Source organism: Hippocampus comes, unplaced genomic scaffold, assembly GCF_001891065.2.
Source record: "Hippocampus comes isolate QL1 unplaced genomic scaffold, H_comes_QL1_v1.1 scaffold158, whole genome shotgun sequence".
Classification (NCBI taxonomy): Eukaryota; Metazoa; Chordata; class Actinopteri; order Syngnathiformes; family Syngnathidae; genus Hippocampus; species Hippocampus comes.
Genome location: NW_017805548.1, coordinates 2,587,635 through 2,605,394, shown reverse-complemented (window position 1 = coordinate 2,605,394; position 17,760 = coordinate 2,587,635). Strand labels below are relative to the sequence as shown.

Sequence of the window (17,760 nt, the reverse complement as noted above, 5' to 3'; positions counted from 1 at the left end):
CGCAACTAACTCCCGCATTTGGTTAAACAAGTGAAAGTAATTCCTTCCGGCATGGGTAAATGAGGTAAATTCGGCAGCAAACTGATCATGTCATCGCCCCACCCCGCAGCATCCAAAGGAAATCTGCAAACCTGTTTTTCAGGTTTGGTCATGTGAGCAAGCACCCCCCCCCCTCCACCCCCGCCCCTTATTCATTGCAAGGCAAGCTGAAAAGTGATGATATATTTACAACAAATACCATGAGCTGCATGACAGTCGATTGCAAACGCGTTTGCCTTCTAATCAAGGGTGTGGACTCAAATGATAGCTTAGGAACTGTCTTCCTCCCACATTTTAAAAACATGCCTGCTATGTGAACTGGAGACACTAAATTCCCTTTTGGTGTGAATGTGAGCGTAAATGGATGTTGCTCCACAGGACGAATCTTATGATTGACTAGCAACCAATCCAGGATGATAACTCATGTGGCAAGTGTAGGCAAACAGTAAAGTTTTGGTTTCTTTTCTCATGATGCTGCTTCAATTATGCATGAAAATTCCTTGATCTTTAGCGTTCATTTATATTTTGGGAGTTTATTGCTGTACGTAAATATCAAATTGTGATTCTGATTTCATTGAATACCATTTGTATTAAGGGATAGTGTGCATATGTTCGACCATGTATGCTAGCTAATATGATTAGCGTCAGGTGATGGTGGTTTTTATTGTATAATTTAACTAACTTAATACGGTCATTAATTTAAAAAAAATAATAATTCTCTCACGATTATGTGCGTATTCCACTCTATGCATAGTATTTTCTTTGCAGCTAAATACATAATTCCAAAATGAAGACCACATCACGTTCTAAAACTTGAACACACTTATCTGTGCCTTAGCACTCTAATTAGTTCCTTCACAATGCCTACTTTTATGGTCCTCTCCATTTTACCAAACACAAAATGCAATTTGATGAGGGGGTGGGGGTTAAACAGGTTGTTTATGAAGTGTGTTTATAAAAAAAAAAAAAAAAAAAGAATCCTTATGCTAAATGCATCAACACTAGATTTCATTTATGATCTCGATTTTCTTTATTCAGGATAAAAGTAGCTATTCATGTACGGTACCCATTGTCACTATTTAGAGAAGAAAACAAGATGAACTCATTTGTCCCTAAAAAAAAAGTCATGATTACAGTGTGGCAGAATTGAAGAACATTCAAAAAGGAGACTTTCATAAGAAAACTGATGAACAAAGCCATCATATTATTTTTATATATAAAATATACATACACACACACACACACACACACACACACACACACACACACACACACACACACAACAAATGACAAATTACACAATTTAAAATCAATTAATTTATGAATAGTGAAAACTATTGCTGAGTAAAATGAAATAAAAACACACAAAAAAAAAAAAAAAAACCTACACACCTGGATACAAACTCATGCCTCTGAACTGAGGCTATCGATAACAGTTCATAGAATTTTGGAATTCTGCAAAACAAAAATATGACCCAACACTTACTCCCAGTTTTGTCGACAATTATTTGGTTTTGTCCCCTTCAACAAAGATATATCTGCTTCCATTACGATCAAAGGCCAAACACAAGCTGGACTTGATGTACTTCTGTGAATAACGTAAAGTGACTCGGACTTATTATTAAGTCATTTCATCAATCTATTCGTAAGGGGTTGTGGGTGAGTCTGCACTCTTCATTAGAGTTGAGGTACTCTTCAACCTATAAATGTCAAAAGAAAGACACACTCAAAAACCGGGAAAGATTTGTACAGTGGAACCTTGGTTCACAAACGACCCTGTTTAAAGAATCAAATCGGTTGATGAATCTATTTATCGGACACTATTTCTTTGATTCGCGAACTATCCATCAGTTCGCAAAGAGTCGCAGAACACAGTGTGGACTTTTTTTGCTCTGTGTGTCGCTGAATTCACAAACAGAAATGTCTCTTTTTCTTTTGTTCTCCTTGGAAAGTGTTGCATTTCTGCCAGTGTCTGGTGAGCTCTTGCTGGCGGGGCCTGGGCACGTGATGTCAGGCCACGGCAAGGGGCCCCAGCGTCCGCTCCTTACAAGGCGTCAGCTCGGTTCTGAGGCTTTACATTCATTTTATTGGGAAACATTGCTTTGGCTCATGAACAGAGTCTTGGAATGGTTGTGAACCAAGGTCACGGTTTCACTGTCAAGATCGTATGATGATGCTTTTGTGAACTCATCACTTACATGTTGGTGATCCTCTCGAGTCTGTCTTTTATATCATCCTGGACAAAGATTCAAATAACATGAGAAACATGAGTCGAAGTGAAAAATGATTCTCGGTAACAAATGCCACCGAACCATCAAATGAGATACAATAGCTGCATTTGCATTTCAATGTCAGTATATATTTTTTTGACAATTATTTTCAAATGGAAAGAACAAACTATCCATAGATTCAGCACTGCTACGATCTCTCTCTCTTTTTTTTAAGGTGTACTTAAAGAAGAGAGTGGTACTTTTCCACAATACAGTGACGTGAGAGATTTACGGTCTCACCTTTGAAGAATCAGATATGACACTGAGAGAGGAGAGTGGGGTAGATGACTGACATAGTGGCGGAACACTTGACTATAACAAAAACAAAGGGGTAATGTTATAATAATAACCAGTGACAACAGTTAAAACCACACGGTTAAAAAAAAAAAAAGATTAAAAGGACAACAATCTTTGATGAACAGAATTGCTTCTTTTTCCTAGTGCTGCCACATTGCTCAGTTACTTCTTGCAAGGCAAAATTTGTGAAGCACAATCATTTGTGCTCAATGATCCAAAATAAAACTGAAAAATAAATAAAGAAGGCAGAGCTCAGCAGCACCTAATAGGCTCTTCAAATGGCAAACTACAAACCCCAATTTCAAGTCAGGACGTTGTGCACAACAACTAAAACAGAACAGAATGATTTGCAAATCCTTTTCAACGTAGATTGATTTAAATCCACTACAAAGTTAACTATTATAACATTTGAACTGATAAACTATTATTACCTCTGAACAAATGTAGTTAGGAATGTAATCCAAGTACCATGATATAATTGAATGTAAAAATGTTTCAAAACAACAACAAAAAACAAACACACAATGGTCTTACATATATGTTTTAAGTGTTTTTAAAATCATCCAAATTCTTGCATTGCATGTTGAGTCAAATTTAGTCTTCTACCTTTTATTTGCTTTTAAATGTCTATGTCTAGTATTTGTAAATACTTTCAAACATTGTACTTATAATTATGTGAGGAAAATAGAGTTGTGTTTGAAATGTGCAATTTAAATAAACCTCGTAGTTTTGGATTTTCAAATATGCTAAAAATGACAAAAGACAATTCATATCAAAAGAATATATTAAGATGTAGTTGTCTGGTCTTTTCCCGTATAGCACTTTGTATGCAATTAAAAGGTGTTCTCTGAATACATTTGAGTTAAGCTGAAAAAGATTTGCAAATCACTGCATTCTGTTTTCTTATTTCCGTTTTACACAACGTGCAAACTTCATTGGAAGTGGGGTTTCTAGAAAGCATTCAGACAAATATGTTCAGAGGTGATCACCCTACCTTTGTATGGCCAAGTTCCAATTTGGTTTCCAGTAAGAGAATTCTACCATTTAGATTGTCCCAGCTCTCTCTTGATATTGTGATCAATTCTTCTTCCTTCTGAAACAACAACCCAGATCCGATTTTATGTGAGATGATGGCACGAAATGACAAAATGATTTGGTTAAATTCCGTATTTTAGCGGATTATAAATGGTATCTGCGTGAAATCCTCCCTTAAACGAATTGAAAATAAAAGTGAATCGTGAATCATAAATCCAGTCAAATTAGGCCCTTGTGAATCGCATGGAAATGGTTTTGGAAATCTGAATCGATACCCAGCCCGATACAATTTGATATTATAAGGCGATTATTACAAAAGACTTGGATACAGTAACAATGGTTTTTCTGTTCATAAACCGATGTTAATTAATTGTGTGTGCACATTTCAACATTGCAATGAGTTTCTGAACGGTGGGAGTGAATCAGGGCGCGCTTAGAGCATATTTCCGAACGCAACAAAAATTAGGGAACGGGAATTTTGAGTGTGAGTCTATGTTCAACTGCTCTTGGTCTCAATTTTTATACAATAAATCCCCCCCAAAATGCAACTTACACTGTGGAGCGACTTAAGAGTCCGAAAAACATGCTACTTCCCTTCGCCTTCCAATGAGCAAAATAGTGTTTTCCCATCAGCATACATCGGAGAGCACACTGTGCTTCAGTGTTTACATCGAGATAGAACATGAGCACAACAAATGGCTAAATGCTGATGAACAAACTATCGTCCGACAGGGGGAAAAAAAAGTGTCCCCTTACTTTTTCTGTGTTCGTCCTGCTTGCAAGCTCCTCCAGACGGGCTTCCAGGGCACCAAGCCTTTGAAGGCCACAAAGAAGACTGTCGATTTGAGCTTCCATTACAGAAAGCTTTTGCTCTACCTCGGAAGACTGAAAGACATAATGATATTCTTCATGAGTTAGTACTATATTTAGTGTTTTATATATAATGTGTTAGATTGAGGAAAGAAAACAGGCACTACATTACGTCATTCATTTTGTACTCAAATAACAATGAAAAATTTGCCTTACAAAAAGACAAATATTAAGAACGATATGAATACTCTGGCATCCCTTACTGGCCCCCCATACATTTTAGAGTTATTTTCAAGATCCTATTATTTGTTTTCAAATCTCTAAATGACCTTGCACCACCTTTCCTCTCTGAGCTCATCCGCCCCTACACACCTGCCCGGCGCCTCAGGTCTGCAGACCAGAAGTACCAAGAACTAAACTGAGGCTCAGAGGGGATCGAGCCTTTTCCGTTGCTGGTCCCTCTCTCTGGAATGACCTCCCACTGAACATCCGGCAAGCCCCCTCGGTGCCCATCTTTAAAACCCGCCTCAAAACTCACTTGTATTCTTTGGCATTTGACTCAGCATGACCCACATTATGATCTTAGTTATACTGTTTGATGCTCTCTACCGTCTTTGTTACTGATTGGTTGATTTACTGTTGTATATGTTAGTTGCTCCATGTACAGCACTTTGTGTGCAGCGATGGCTGTTTGAAAGGGCTCCATAAATACAATTGAGTTGAGTTGAGGTTGTTGCAGTACTGTAATGTGTTTACAGCGCTGTCCAACAAATTCAGCGATAAATATAATCACAAGCCTTAAGTTTCATTGTAATTTGCTGTAATTTTCACCAAAAGAAACAACAAACACGAAAATCTGCAAATGAGCGCCCACTGCCATTTCAAAAATGACGTCACAATTTCAATGATTTGAAAGTTGTCAGAATGGAATGTCAAACAAACTAGGTTGAATTCTGAATTGGTATTTACAGAATGAAATTGAGCTTTAGATATTTCTTACATGTCGAATGTCATCCTCCTCCTGCTGCTTTTCTGTCAGGTTTGTGTTCCCATTTTCAGGAGGATTGGACGAGTATACTTCATCATGCAAAGCCTGCACTTCATTCTGACACGGCAATATGCCGTCGTCTTGCATATGATTCACAACAAAGTGCCAGTCACAAACCTGAAACAAATGAGACGTTGAGTCATTAATACTGTATATGAAAGGGAGTGCATCGGCTCCCTGATGAAATCTGCAAACCCCCCCACCCCCCATTAGATCATTTATGCATCTATGGATCTCACTGTCACAACTACATCAGTGCCCGGTGCAAGATGGATATGCCAAGGCCTGGAAAAGCTCATCTCCTGAGCAAGAATGAGCTTTAAACCAACTAAATCCAGGGGGATTGTTTTAAAGAAAGGAAAACTATGAGACAGGTTCCGCTTCTTCGTGGATGGCATAGCATACTCATGCTACATTTGCAAGCTGCAATGTTAGTAGCTGACTAGCAAACGTAGTGTCATTAAACAAATCCATTACCTCACGTATTTGGAGAATAGACAATCTATACTGCCCTCTCCCTACCATCAATGAACGTGTCCATCGTCTCTCTCTCTCTCTCTCTCTCAATTGTTTTTTTTTTTTTTGCCTTTTCTCAACATAGAAACAACTCACATGCACATCATGTCTCTGTCGACATAACTTTGACAGCTACTTGTCCTGTCTCCACAAAGGACCTGTGACTGAATGTTGAAGGAATAATGTGACGATTTTCTGGTCAGTGACGGACTTGTAGTGTGACATCTCGCCTGATTAAAGACAGAGAACGCCATTTATCTGGTCTTCTGACCGTGCGACAGTCGTGAACAACAAGAAAGTTGTTTAGTTTGAGAAAACCATTACTCTGTTGACTTGTTTATAGGGAACCCATTTTGATAACGGGCCAATTTGATGTCAAATTAAATAGTTATGCACTGTATATAGAAAGGTATATTTTTTAAATTTTGGTGAAATGCATGGTTGAATAAATAGAACTATCTATAGGTGATAAGAGAAGAGCCACACGTGTACTATCTGGTTCTATTGGTGATTATGCGCGGCATACCTCTCTACTTATTATCCTCTCTACTTACAGTATCTGGCTTGGTCAGCTTTGCATGGTCCGCTCCTCTTGTGTCCTTGTGTGACACAGGATTTCTGAGTCTGGGCTAAGAAAGCACACCAAAAAGGTCAATGCAGTTGAGTAAAATAGTTGCTAAAGGACAAAATGAGCAAATTAAGAAAACAACACCTTCCTGCAGAGACATTCTCAGCGCGGCAGGACATTAAAGAGGATTATACACAGACTGTGGCCAAGTAGTTAAATGTTTTCCAAGTTTTCTGTTGTTGAAGGCAGTTACTTTTAATGTAGTTCATTCCCTTTATATGCAATGAAAACTCAAAACCAGTGACTAGAGTTGGGGAGCAAGGCTTGAGACCACTGTTACCGGTTCATATACATTCGATACCTAACCATTCAAATGACAGCATGAATTTTGGTTACTCTGATTTTGTCTTAAGTCACGTGATGCAACCAAAAGATTGTTGTTCACTCACTGGAGTCAAGTATTAATTCGCTTGATAGACGACAGAAACCATAGCGTTTATCTTGCCAGTTAAAGATGCAAATTCTGCTTTTTAATCTCATGCAGTATATTTGTTCAGTAAAGTTGTATATAATTCAGGTACAACACATTTGCTTTTACCGGTAATCTTGTTCTTTTTCAAAACTTTAGTTCAAATTCTTGCTGTGCAGCATATATTAATGTAACCATTACGGTAATAAAGTACTTTATTAATTTTACTATATTTAGGTGTGGTGTTAATGCTCAAACAGTGGTACTACTACAGTTAGCTTAATTAAAAAAAAAAATCTCCACCTTATTTTCGATGAACACATACCTAAAATGCAATTGCATCTTAACGTTGGTCATTGTGATGGAAGTTGAAGCTTTTTTGAGATGCTATTTGCTGTAACGATTTGAGAACCACTGCTCGACAAAGAATGCATTTTCAACTATGTAGGCCACTCCCTCTGCTCGCTCCAATTTTAAGCCTTCATCTCACAGGATGCATCCCAAGAAGTCTGCTTTAGAGCAGATGTTTGAGGTTGAGGATCGAGAGCTACTTTCAGCAACAACCAGAGTACAAAATGCCCTTCCATCCAGAAGGAAGCTGGGTTGGATGTATTTGTGCTTTGTGGTGAAGGTTCACATCGAGCCCCCAAAATGTGAAACTTTTTCTTTGTTGTAAAAAGTCTGACCCAGGCGGCCAGCATTTTGGAACCACCTTCGAGATGGTTCTGAAAGCTCCATTGTCACCACTCGGCCCCCAAAAAATATAAGGGAAAAGTGACCGCTCAGGGGTTTCAGGGGTACTCCGGTTTCTTCCCACATTGCAAAAACATGCACGGCAGGCTGACTGAACACTATCTAAATTGTCCCTAGGTGTGATTGTGAGCGTGAATGCTTTGTTTGTCTATGTGTGCCCTGCGATTGGCTGGCAACCAGTTCAGGGTGTCCCCTGCCTACGGCCTGAAAACAGCTGGGATAGGCTCCAGCACCCCCCGTGACAACTGTGAGGATAAAGCGGACCGGAGGATGGATAGATGTTAAAGCATTGTAAATTTTAAGCATTCTCTGGAAATGTTACATGGCCCCTAGCAGAGCTCTAAAATGCATCATTTTCTTTTGGGTACCAAATTTTAATGATGAATATGCAACACAGCAAACAATGCAGTTTGACAAGGCAATACATTTGAATATATGCTGAACCTTCTTCAGTTCCTTGTGTCTCTGCAAGACCAAGTCAATGATGTCACAAAGGGTAGAGATCTTTCTTTGCACAAAGCCCCTCTGAAGGAACTGTTGCTTGGAGATGATTGGCTTGTAATGGAAGATATCCCGCAGGACCTTGATCAAGAAATTGTCAAGATGAAAAGACATGACGTGTGGAAAATAAAAATTGGGAACAGAGCTTTAATGTTGTTCTCCGCAGTAAATTTCGTAGAGTACATTTTACTCTAAAAAGACTATTTGGTCCCAAGCTAAATATACACTTGGAAGAGAGTCAAATATTAAGAGTACGTTTGATTCAAAGTAGTGGATTCATTGTCCTCCAAACGATTAAAATCAACTTTTATTTGAGAACATAAGTTAGTCACCCACATTTTACACTGACATGAGACTCATGTATTCTTGAGTAAACAGATTTTGATCCTTTCTGAGGCACTACGTGGGAATTCGCGGAATTGCCCTCAAGTGGTTTAGATCCGATTTGGTTAACAGAACTTTTTGTGTTCGCTTTGGTTGCTCTGAGTTACAAATTGCCCCACTGTTGTGTGGAATTCTACAGGGTTCAGGTCTGCAGTCTCTGCTGATCTCATCTACGTTTCCACTGCTGCGGATGACTGTCATGTCCCGCTGAGCAAAAAAGACGCTTTCTTTTGTCTGTGAGGAAATCAAAACCTGGATGGCACAGAATTTCTTCATTTTCACCGAAAAGAAAACAGAAGTGATGGTGTTTGGTCCCAGTCACATTTTTTTTTTTTTTTTGCAACTGAGTGCAAGTCCAGGGCACTTGATTTTGAGGATCTGCCAATACCAAGTCCCAAACCAAAACCTCTGTAACGCAATGAATGAGAAAAAGACCAGATTCAAATTGTCTCAATTATCTTAAATTTTTTAAGGTATCCCAATATAATACCTTCGTATATGGCAGTAAATCAGCAATAGTTCAAATCAAGTATATGAATAAAATATTATTCTTGACTTTAGAAATTATGCACTTGAGTGAGGTACCTTATAGAGTGTGTCAGTGAATCTCAGGTCAGTTTTGCCTGTCAGCTCCAGTCCAGCTGCCACTAGTTGCTCAGCAAAAGGTGGAGAGAATGTGGTGAGACTGAAGCTCAAAATTGGCAGAAAAGCTGAGGGGTCTCCTACAGAGAGGCTGATGTGAAATAGAAGTTGAAGTTATGAAACGGAACGACCACGAAGAAATGATATCACACAACAAAAACAATTAACAGCATTTACATCATATTTTGACTTACTGTATGTAAAACATGCATTAATTTCACACTTGAGAGCTTATGTCTGCTTGTGAGAGTCCATTATTCCTTAAAAAACATTGTTTAACTTAAAATTGTCCTAATCGTCAGAATTTAATCTTGCTAACTGTAACTATTGTCAGATTTTTGTAGTCCTCAGATGTCTGCAGACTTATTAGCTTTGAGGTGAATCACAATACAAAAAAAAAAAAAAACATTTGCAAACATCTGTGTTTTACTTTGGAAAACAGTGATCAACACTACAGTCCAAACCAATAATTGAATCTTATTTAATTGTAGAAAAAGAGAGCTAGCCTGTTCCATTGCACTTTGTGGTCGAATATTAAGAGGATGTTTTGGGTTTTTTTTTCATTATCTCGCTCTGATATCATTTTTTTTCCATCTTGGAATCAGTAAAGCTGAGTTGCTTTTAAAATAAATCCAATAAAACACCATTCTATTTTGTTTATGTGGAGTTATCTTTAATTAGTATAGGTTTATTTACAGAAAAAAACATTGTCAAATTCGCCTTTATCGTATGAAATTGTGTCATTCATAAAGGCATTACATCACTGTGGTGAATCTTTAGGCCTTAAATCGATAGGAATCACATCAGTCAAAAAAAAAATTTCAAAAACGTATCATTCCATCTCTAAAATCAGGCACTTCCCATCACAGTCCCCTAAAGAGTTTCCTTTTTGTTATTAAGGGCCATTATGATTGCTTTGCGCTTCATTTACGTCTTTGAGAAAAGTCTGATGTATCTTTCAACGTGGGATCGGCTTCCGCATTCATTCAATGCAGCCACTTCTTGCATCTGCGATAGGGTAATAAAAATAAAATTATATTTTATATAATATATATAATATTACATACAGTATATAATATATAAAAATAAAATAAAAAAATAAATAAAAATAAAATACATTTTTTTAAAAATTAAATAAAGGGTTGGATAAAGCAGAGTATTACAGTATACATAGATGGAACTTCCACCTCTCGTCAACATGCAGAGACGGCTAAATGATGACGTGTTACACCAACATTAACCGTTAATTCACTTAATTAAAAATAACGCTGAATTTTAATAAATAACAAACACATTTTAAATAGCCTTTTTGGAACAAAAGTTATAAATTATTTTTTGACGTCACAAACGCAAAGGCGGTTTGTGATTGGATGATCAAGAATTCCAGGGAAGAATTTCCGTATACATTTGTAACAGCTTCCGCCCTCAGCTGAGGAGGGATATCACTACTTTTCAGATCGCAGCAATGCGTTATGCATGTTGACAATGATGGGTCACACAGTGCGAGCAGTACTGTATTACTACATAAACCCTCCGCTCGTCCATGCAAACACTCTCCGTACATCAAAATTAGCGTCGTAAATAGAAGTACATTTTCTACGAAGGTTTTGTTTGTAACTCCAAATTTGTGTAAAACTGAATCATTTTCATTGAGGAACAAACAGAGTTTGAGAGAAAATGAAATCCATTTTGTAATTTTAAATTCCGTTTCAAGGTTATTAGACCTCAATTCTAAACTAATAAATTCAATTGACACAATTCCGATTACGTTTTTCAATGCAATGACTGAAATTATCCAATGCAAATTCAGTTTATGCAACTTAAATTCAGTTTTTCAATGCGATTATTCAACTTGATTCAAATTCAAACATATATCTTTTTTTTTTCAAATTCAGTTTCTGGTGGCACACATTTCAGTCCATACATTTTCGACGCAGAGACAGAATATTCAAGTTATGCGCGCTTCGGGAGTGGCAGTGGCAACGCCAGATGACCACCGGCTTCACTTCTAACCACAGCGAGAACATAAAAATGCTGTACTCATTTGGATATTATTTTGGCAGATGCATATCGCGACATCAATAAAGTAAACAAAATTAAAAAAAGATAATAAAAAGATTGTCCGCGTTGTCTTTGCTATTATACGTAAAATTAACGCCAAAACTCCAAAGTGAAAGATTTCCTTTTTGAACCAAAGAGACTCCCTTTTACTATACAGTATCAATAAAATTACAGGCTACATTGTTAGAGACACCTTTTTGTGGATTCTGGAAATCTGTATTAATAGCATATGTTTTGACGTCGACAATAAAGTAAATTTCATGAAAATCACTTGAGAAATTTGCAAATTATTTATTGTCAATGTTGTGCATGCATTGCCTTTTGATGGCAACTTTGCCCCTAAAACAAGATTAAGAGTTAACAGCTTACCCATTGTAGTCGACAGGTCCAGGGTACTTTACGATTCGTAAGAGAGTTTCCAATTTACGAAGACAGCCCTGCACATCGCCAGTGGGCAGCATTCTTTCTCCTCTACTACAACGTCAAAATAAATACATAGCATCCATGTTATTTTCTGCAGCGACTGCATTTATTTCTTTAGCGTCTCAACTCAAATGTATTTATAGAGCATTTTCAAACAGCCATCGCTGCACACAAAGTGCTGTACATGGAGCAACTAACATATACAACAGTAAAGTAAAGCAACAAATCAGTATCAAAGACGGGAGTCTAATAAAAATATGACATGGAATCGCGCTATCAATCAAAGTGCTTACCTTAATCAAATTTTAAAAGTAAATTAACCGACTGTTTTGAAAACCGCATCTGAATGACAACCCGGAATTTGAACTTTTGTTTCTACCGGGATTCAACAGACAAAAACAGGATTGGCTCCTGTTGTCACGTGGTGTGTAATGACGTTTATTTGAAATACAGTACAACGATTGCATCGTGGTTTTAATATCTTTTAACGGAATAATGTTTTTTGAGGAATGAAATATTCAAAGAAAATAATGTAGTTTCAAATATAGTTGCATACGTTGGTTGAGTCGTTGTTGTAATAAGGTAGGAAAGGGGAGGGCAGGAATGACAGGGAAAGGAGGAGGGTTTAACATGAGATAATGGTGTTCTCGACAGAATGGAGCACTCCACAGAAACCAAGGAAGATTTGCTTTAATCGCGTAGTCTTGGGTCTATTTATTGGTAGATAGCTGAATGAAATGACAACTGAATAGACCTCACTCCAAGCCAAACTTAGTCTGCAGCTGTGCTCGTGTGCAAGCTGAGCTGTCACAGGAATCTCTGAACTCAGGTAAGTGTTTCATGTTGAAATACCATCCGTCATTCAGTAGTCATTCAAATTAAATACGCCTCGATCACTTTTAACTAAGCAACCGCTTCATAAATCGACACAATGTTTATGCCAATATAAATATAGCCTACAATGCTAAGTCATGAAATTGAGAGCAAGTGATAGCAGTTACAACCAATTGCATTACAAGTAGAACGTACATGTGACATTTACGTCGTTTTTCATTGGACGGAGATTGTGACTACGCGTCTACCGACCGATGGCGTTGGAACTTCTAACGTTTATGTTTACAACAGTCCTGGATTGTTTACGCAACACGGCCGACTTTTCTGGCAAGGGAGGGACAGCCATGGCAGTGAAAAGACTGTTTTGGTTGTTGGTTATCCTGTACTCGAAGAAGGTCTGAAGTCGGAAAAATCCCACTCGGATTGTCCCAGTTCCGACCTGAAAGCGTTCGACGTGGAGGGGAATGTAAACAACAAAGATGGTTGTTGTTCTGGTTCATCACAACACATTTTGACCTCCAGCAAATCATGTTAACAATTTATTTGATATATATAAATAAATAACTATCTTCAAAGAATTTCATTCATTTCACCAAATAACGTCATGCAGGGAGATAACAGCACGTCTTCACGCAGTCAATGCAAATCACTTTAGTCACGTGAAATAATGTCATATCACTAAATTCATGTAATAATATCTAAATATATGGTTATTGTAAATTATGTTTTGCCATTCACGGACGATGTCTCATTGGGGGTCGCCATTGTCGAGTGACATCACACTGAAGTCGGTCGGTGAACTCAGGGATCTTTTTGTTCCGACTTGGCATCTCAACACAAAATGCAGCCTTCAAAGGATGCAGCCTGTGAATCTGGACACAGCCACAGTGGACCCCTGCATACTCGGGGTTCGGCACCTGTGGATCACAGGTGGCAAACCCATGTCCAAGAAATCATAACTCTGCCACAGTTTAGCGTCAGCCACAGGTGCTTCTACTCAACCGCAGAAGGAGGCTGGTTTACTGCCGGTTGAGTAGAAGCGCCTGTGGCAAAGCCAAACTATAGCAGGTTGTGCACATTCTGGACCTGGATTTTCTAACTCTGCCCTGTATTCACCTATTATTTTCTTTTCAGTATTTTTTTTAAAGTATCATTTATTTTGGGGAGCCAGCCTACTTTTTTTCATGAAAATGCTTATTCGTCGTTTAATCCCAGGTTTTTCAAAGTGTTTCGTTAAAAAAAAAAAAAAATCAATTTCCCTTGTAGCAGGGGTCCTGTTGTATTACCGAAAGAAATGTAAATGAAAATAACAGCTACACACAGGAAGCATTGCAATTTGCAGCAATATCAAATCTGCACCCCTTTGTACAATGACACGATAGTATTCGTATTAGTATTCACCCCCTCTCAAATTCTCATTTTTGTTTATTTGAATGTTTAAGTTCAACAAATAATTGTAAATATCAGCCAAAGTAACATAAATTAAACAAAAAAATGCAGTTCCTAAATGGTAATTTTATTTTTTAAGAAAAGACACTACCTGTCCCTGTGAGAAAAAGTATTTGTCTAATAATAATGGGGTGGGCCACGCTCAGAAGCAGTAACTAAAATCAAGGGTTTTCTATTACTTTCACATCTCTGAAGAGAAATTTTGGGCCAGTCGTCCTTGCAGGGATGGTTGATTCAGCAACAGTGGAGGGTTTCCAAGCACGAGCAGCCTTTTTAAGGTCATGCCACAGCATTTCAAATGGATCCAAGTCCGGACTTTGACAGGGCCACTTCAAAACCTTCATTTTTTTTTTTTTTTTTTTTTAAGCCATTCAGAAGTTGACTTGCTGGTTTGTTTTGGATCAGTGTGCTACTGTAGAACACAATTGCGCTTCAGGTTGGGATCACACTCCGATGGCAAAACATTCACCAACAGGATTTTCTGGAAAAAAGCAGAAATCACGGTTCGCTAATCATAGCAAGTCATCCAGGTCCTGAATAAGCAGAGCAGTTCTGGACCATCACACTACCACCAGCATGTTTGATTGTGTTTAATGTTCTTTTTATGAAATGTTTTGTGTGGCATTTACACCAGTTGCATCAAGAGAAAACCTTCCAAAAATGTCAAATTTCATTTTCTCAGTCAATAGAATATTCTTCCAAAAGGCTTCGTCATGTTTTTTTTTTTTTTTTTTTTGTCTTCTTGATTTGTTCACTTTGGGTTTTGTTGTTTGGGGGGGGTCGTGGTTTTTGGTCTGGTTTTCACTCTGCCATTGATGCCATTTTAGCCCAGTCTCTTAAGAGTCATGAATTCTGACTGTAATTGAGGGCTGCAGTTCTTCAGAACCCCAGGATGGGCTATGGTGTGACCTCCTGGATGAGCCGCTGCTGTGCTCTTGGAGTTATTTTTGTAGGACGGCCAGTTGTGGAAGGGCCACCACTGTTCAATGTTTTCTCCATTTGTGGTAATGACTCTCACCAAGTTTCAATGCAGTCCTGAAGCTTTAGTAATAGCTTTATAATCCTTTCCAGACTGATATATGTCAATTACTTTACTTCTCATCTGTTATTCGATGTCATGAGGAATTTTCAGAAAAGTCCACTTTCATCTCTGACACTTGAAATTGTCTCTAAATTGTGATTGTGTGCATAATTGTATGCCCTGCGATCGGCTGGCAACCAGTTCAGGGGATGCCCTGCCGGCTGCCCCACATATTTTTTTCAGCTCTTTTCAGTTAATTTGCCCGACTTCATTTTTTTTCTCTGACAAGTTGCATTTAAGTGAATTCTTGAAGAAGTCTGAAGGTAATTAGGCGTTTTTTGGGGTTTTTTTGTTTTTTCACTGCAGGGACAAGTGTTCACACTTGGCTTCAGTTTTAATTTTTTTTTTTCCCTTTCTCAAAAAAATAACCATTTGAAAACTACTTGGATTTTCTTTGTCTGATATTTACATTTATTTGATGGTCTTAAACATTGAAGTGGGGAACCAATTCAAACAATTATGTGTGTGTGTGTGTGTTTGTGTGTGTGTGTGTGTGTGTGTGTGTGTGTGTGTGTGTGCGCGCACGCGCGCGTGTGTGTAACTTGCCTATCTATGAATGCACCATTAATGCTTCAAAGTTAGATTTTTTTTTTTCCCTTTCTCAAAAAAATAACCATTTGAAAACTACTTGGATTTTCTTTGTCTGATATTTACATTTATTTGATGGTCTTAAACATTGAAGTGGGGAACCAATTCAAACAATTAATCCATTAAAAAATACAATTATTTTCTGCACTATTAGTCGCTTCGCATTATAGGACGCTCCTGCAATGAATTACTTATTTTAAAACTGTTTTCATTAGGGTGCACTGGATTATGGAAGCGACAATAGTGGCTGCGATTGTGCTATGCATCCACTAGATAGAGCTACAATAAAGGGAATACAATACGGCTTTATTAAAATTGAGCAGTGGTTCTTAACCTGGGTTCGTCGTTCGAACTCTAGGGGTTCAGTGACTCAGTCTCAGGGTTCGACAGAGCCTCTGCCATGGAGGTTAAGACACACCCGACTCAACATGTCAATTAGTTATGCCGACTTGGCCATCACTGGCTGGTTCATTTGTGCACAATGAAAAAAAACGTATACTTTATACTTGTACAAACTGTGTTTACTTGTAGAAAATTGAATGCTGGTCTATAAAGGTGCACTTTACAGACCGAAAATACAGGAAAAAAATTTGAGAAGGTGGGGCAAATGCGTACTTTTTTTAGGTCACTGGACATATTTGGTCAAATATCGGTAAATGACAACAATGACATATACTAAAAAAAAAAAAAAAAACATATTTTTATTTTTCACGAATGAAGGGTTCGTTGAATGTGCATTAGGGTGGTCCATTTTGTTATGAACTGGTTGGGTTCGGTACCTCAAACAAGGTTTAGAACCATTGATATGGAGCCTTTAAAAGCAATGCAGCTGTAACAAAGCAATGAGAACTAGTCACAGACACGGACATGAAACATAAAAATACAAATGCCATTCGAAAACAATACATGACAGACAAAAGTGATGAAGACAATGGATTCAACAAAAAGGCAGACAAACCTCCTGGGCTTACATCCACAAGGGGCTAAATATCCTTCGAAGTATTGCTTGTCTCTTTCCAGCTTTGTTTAGTCAGTAGTTAATGATGATGGTTGGGTAAAATGAGCATCACCGAAAGGCTCAGTTGTTCACAAGCAAGGATAGGGTGAGGTTCACAACTTAGTCAAAAACTGTGTCACAGACATTTCTGAGGAGCCCACGTTTCAAATCATGGCTGTTGTGTCGGGCGGTATGGTAGTCAACCGGTTAGCACGTCTGCCTCACACTGTCGTGAGTTCTATAAAGAGACTAACTCCATATATAATGCACGTCTATCATAGGGCCCACTTACGACTTTTGAGAAAATTGAATGCTGGTCTATAAAGGTGCACTTTATAGACCGAAAATACAGTAAAAAAAAATTGAGAAGGTGGGGCAAATGCGTACTTTTTTTCGGTCACTGGACATATTTGGTCAAATTTCTGTAAATGACAACAATGACATATAAACAAGCTGGCCTGTTTCAGTTTATTTTGGAGCGTTTCTGTTGTAATAGCACATACTGCTGTGTTTCATGGATTGTAATTGACCTGGCTTATTTTGCTACCATTCAGATGGGTCAGGCACTGTGGAGGCTGCCACCCAGACAACAGCAGCAGCTTCAGGAAGAGCTTGTTGACCGACTGGCTGACACAGGAGGAGCCAGACAAGAGCAAGGTAAACCTGACACTATTGCATCTATAGTGTAGTGTACCTGTTGCTGTCAGTAAATGAATCTTAACAACATTCTTGAATTTAAAAACAAAACAAACAAAAAAAAACCTGCTTGGAACATTCTACATGTTAATTGGAAACTGATGAGTGTCATGGTTGGGTAAAATGAGCATCACCGAAAGGCTCAGTTGTTCACAAGCAAGGATAGGGTGAGGTTCACAACTTAGTCAAAAACTGTGTCACAGACATTTCTGAGGAGCCCACGTTTCAAATCATGGCTGTTGTGTCGGGCGGTATGGTAGTCAACCGGTTAGCACGTCTGCCTCACACTGTCGTGAGTT

General features: G+C 38.2%; 2 protein-coding genes across 4 annotated transcripts in view; one reads left to right on the top strand and one right to left on the bottom strand.

The window, feature by feature from the left end:
- Positions 1-1,366: 1,366 nt before the first annotated feature.
- On the bottom strand, positions 1,367-12,203 carry cep44 (centrosomal protein 44). Of its 2 annotated transcripts, none has more exons than XM_019879825.1 (11): positions 12,110-12,203; positions 11,763-11,867; positions 9,276-9,423; positions 8,250-8,387; positions 6,570-6,644; positions 5,452-5,616; positions 4,398-4,526; positions 3,601-3,699; positions 2,550-2,621; positions 2,238-2,275; positions 1,367-1,739 (listed from the first exon to the last, which is right to left on the bottom strand). In XM_019879825.1, exons 2-11 carry the CDS (start codon positions 11,852-11,854, stop codon positions 1,679-1,681), a joined length of 1,017 nt encoding a protein of 338 aa, XP_019735384.1. In that variant the 5' UTR covers positions 11,855-11,867; positions 12,110-12,203; the 3' UTR covers positions 1,367-1,678. The 2 variants fall into 2 exon arrangements, with proteins under 2 accessions (XP_019735384.1, XP_019735383.1); XM_019879824.1 differs by having other exon boundaries at positions 11,763-11,864.
- A 94-nt stretch (positions 12,204-12,297) lies between these two features.
- fbxo8 (F-box protein 8) overlaps positions 12,298-17,760 on the top strand; it is a 20,552-nt gene continuing 15,089 nt past the window's right edge. The window contains exons 1-2 of one of the 2 annotated variants that reach the window (XM_019879826.1): positions 12,298-12,645; positions 17,320-17,422. In XM_019879826.1, coding sequence (XP_019735385.1) covers positions 17,320-17,422 — 103 coding nt within the window. In that variant the 5' untranslated portion in view covers positions 12,298-12,645. Of the gene's footprint in view, positions 12,646-12,894; positions 13,073-17,319; positions 17,423-17,760 lie in introns of those variants that run through there. The other variant, XM_019879827.1, reaches the window with a different exon arrangement.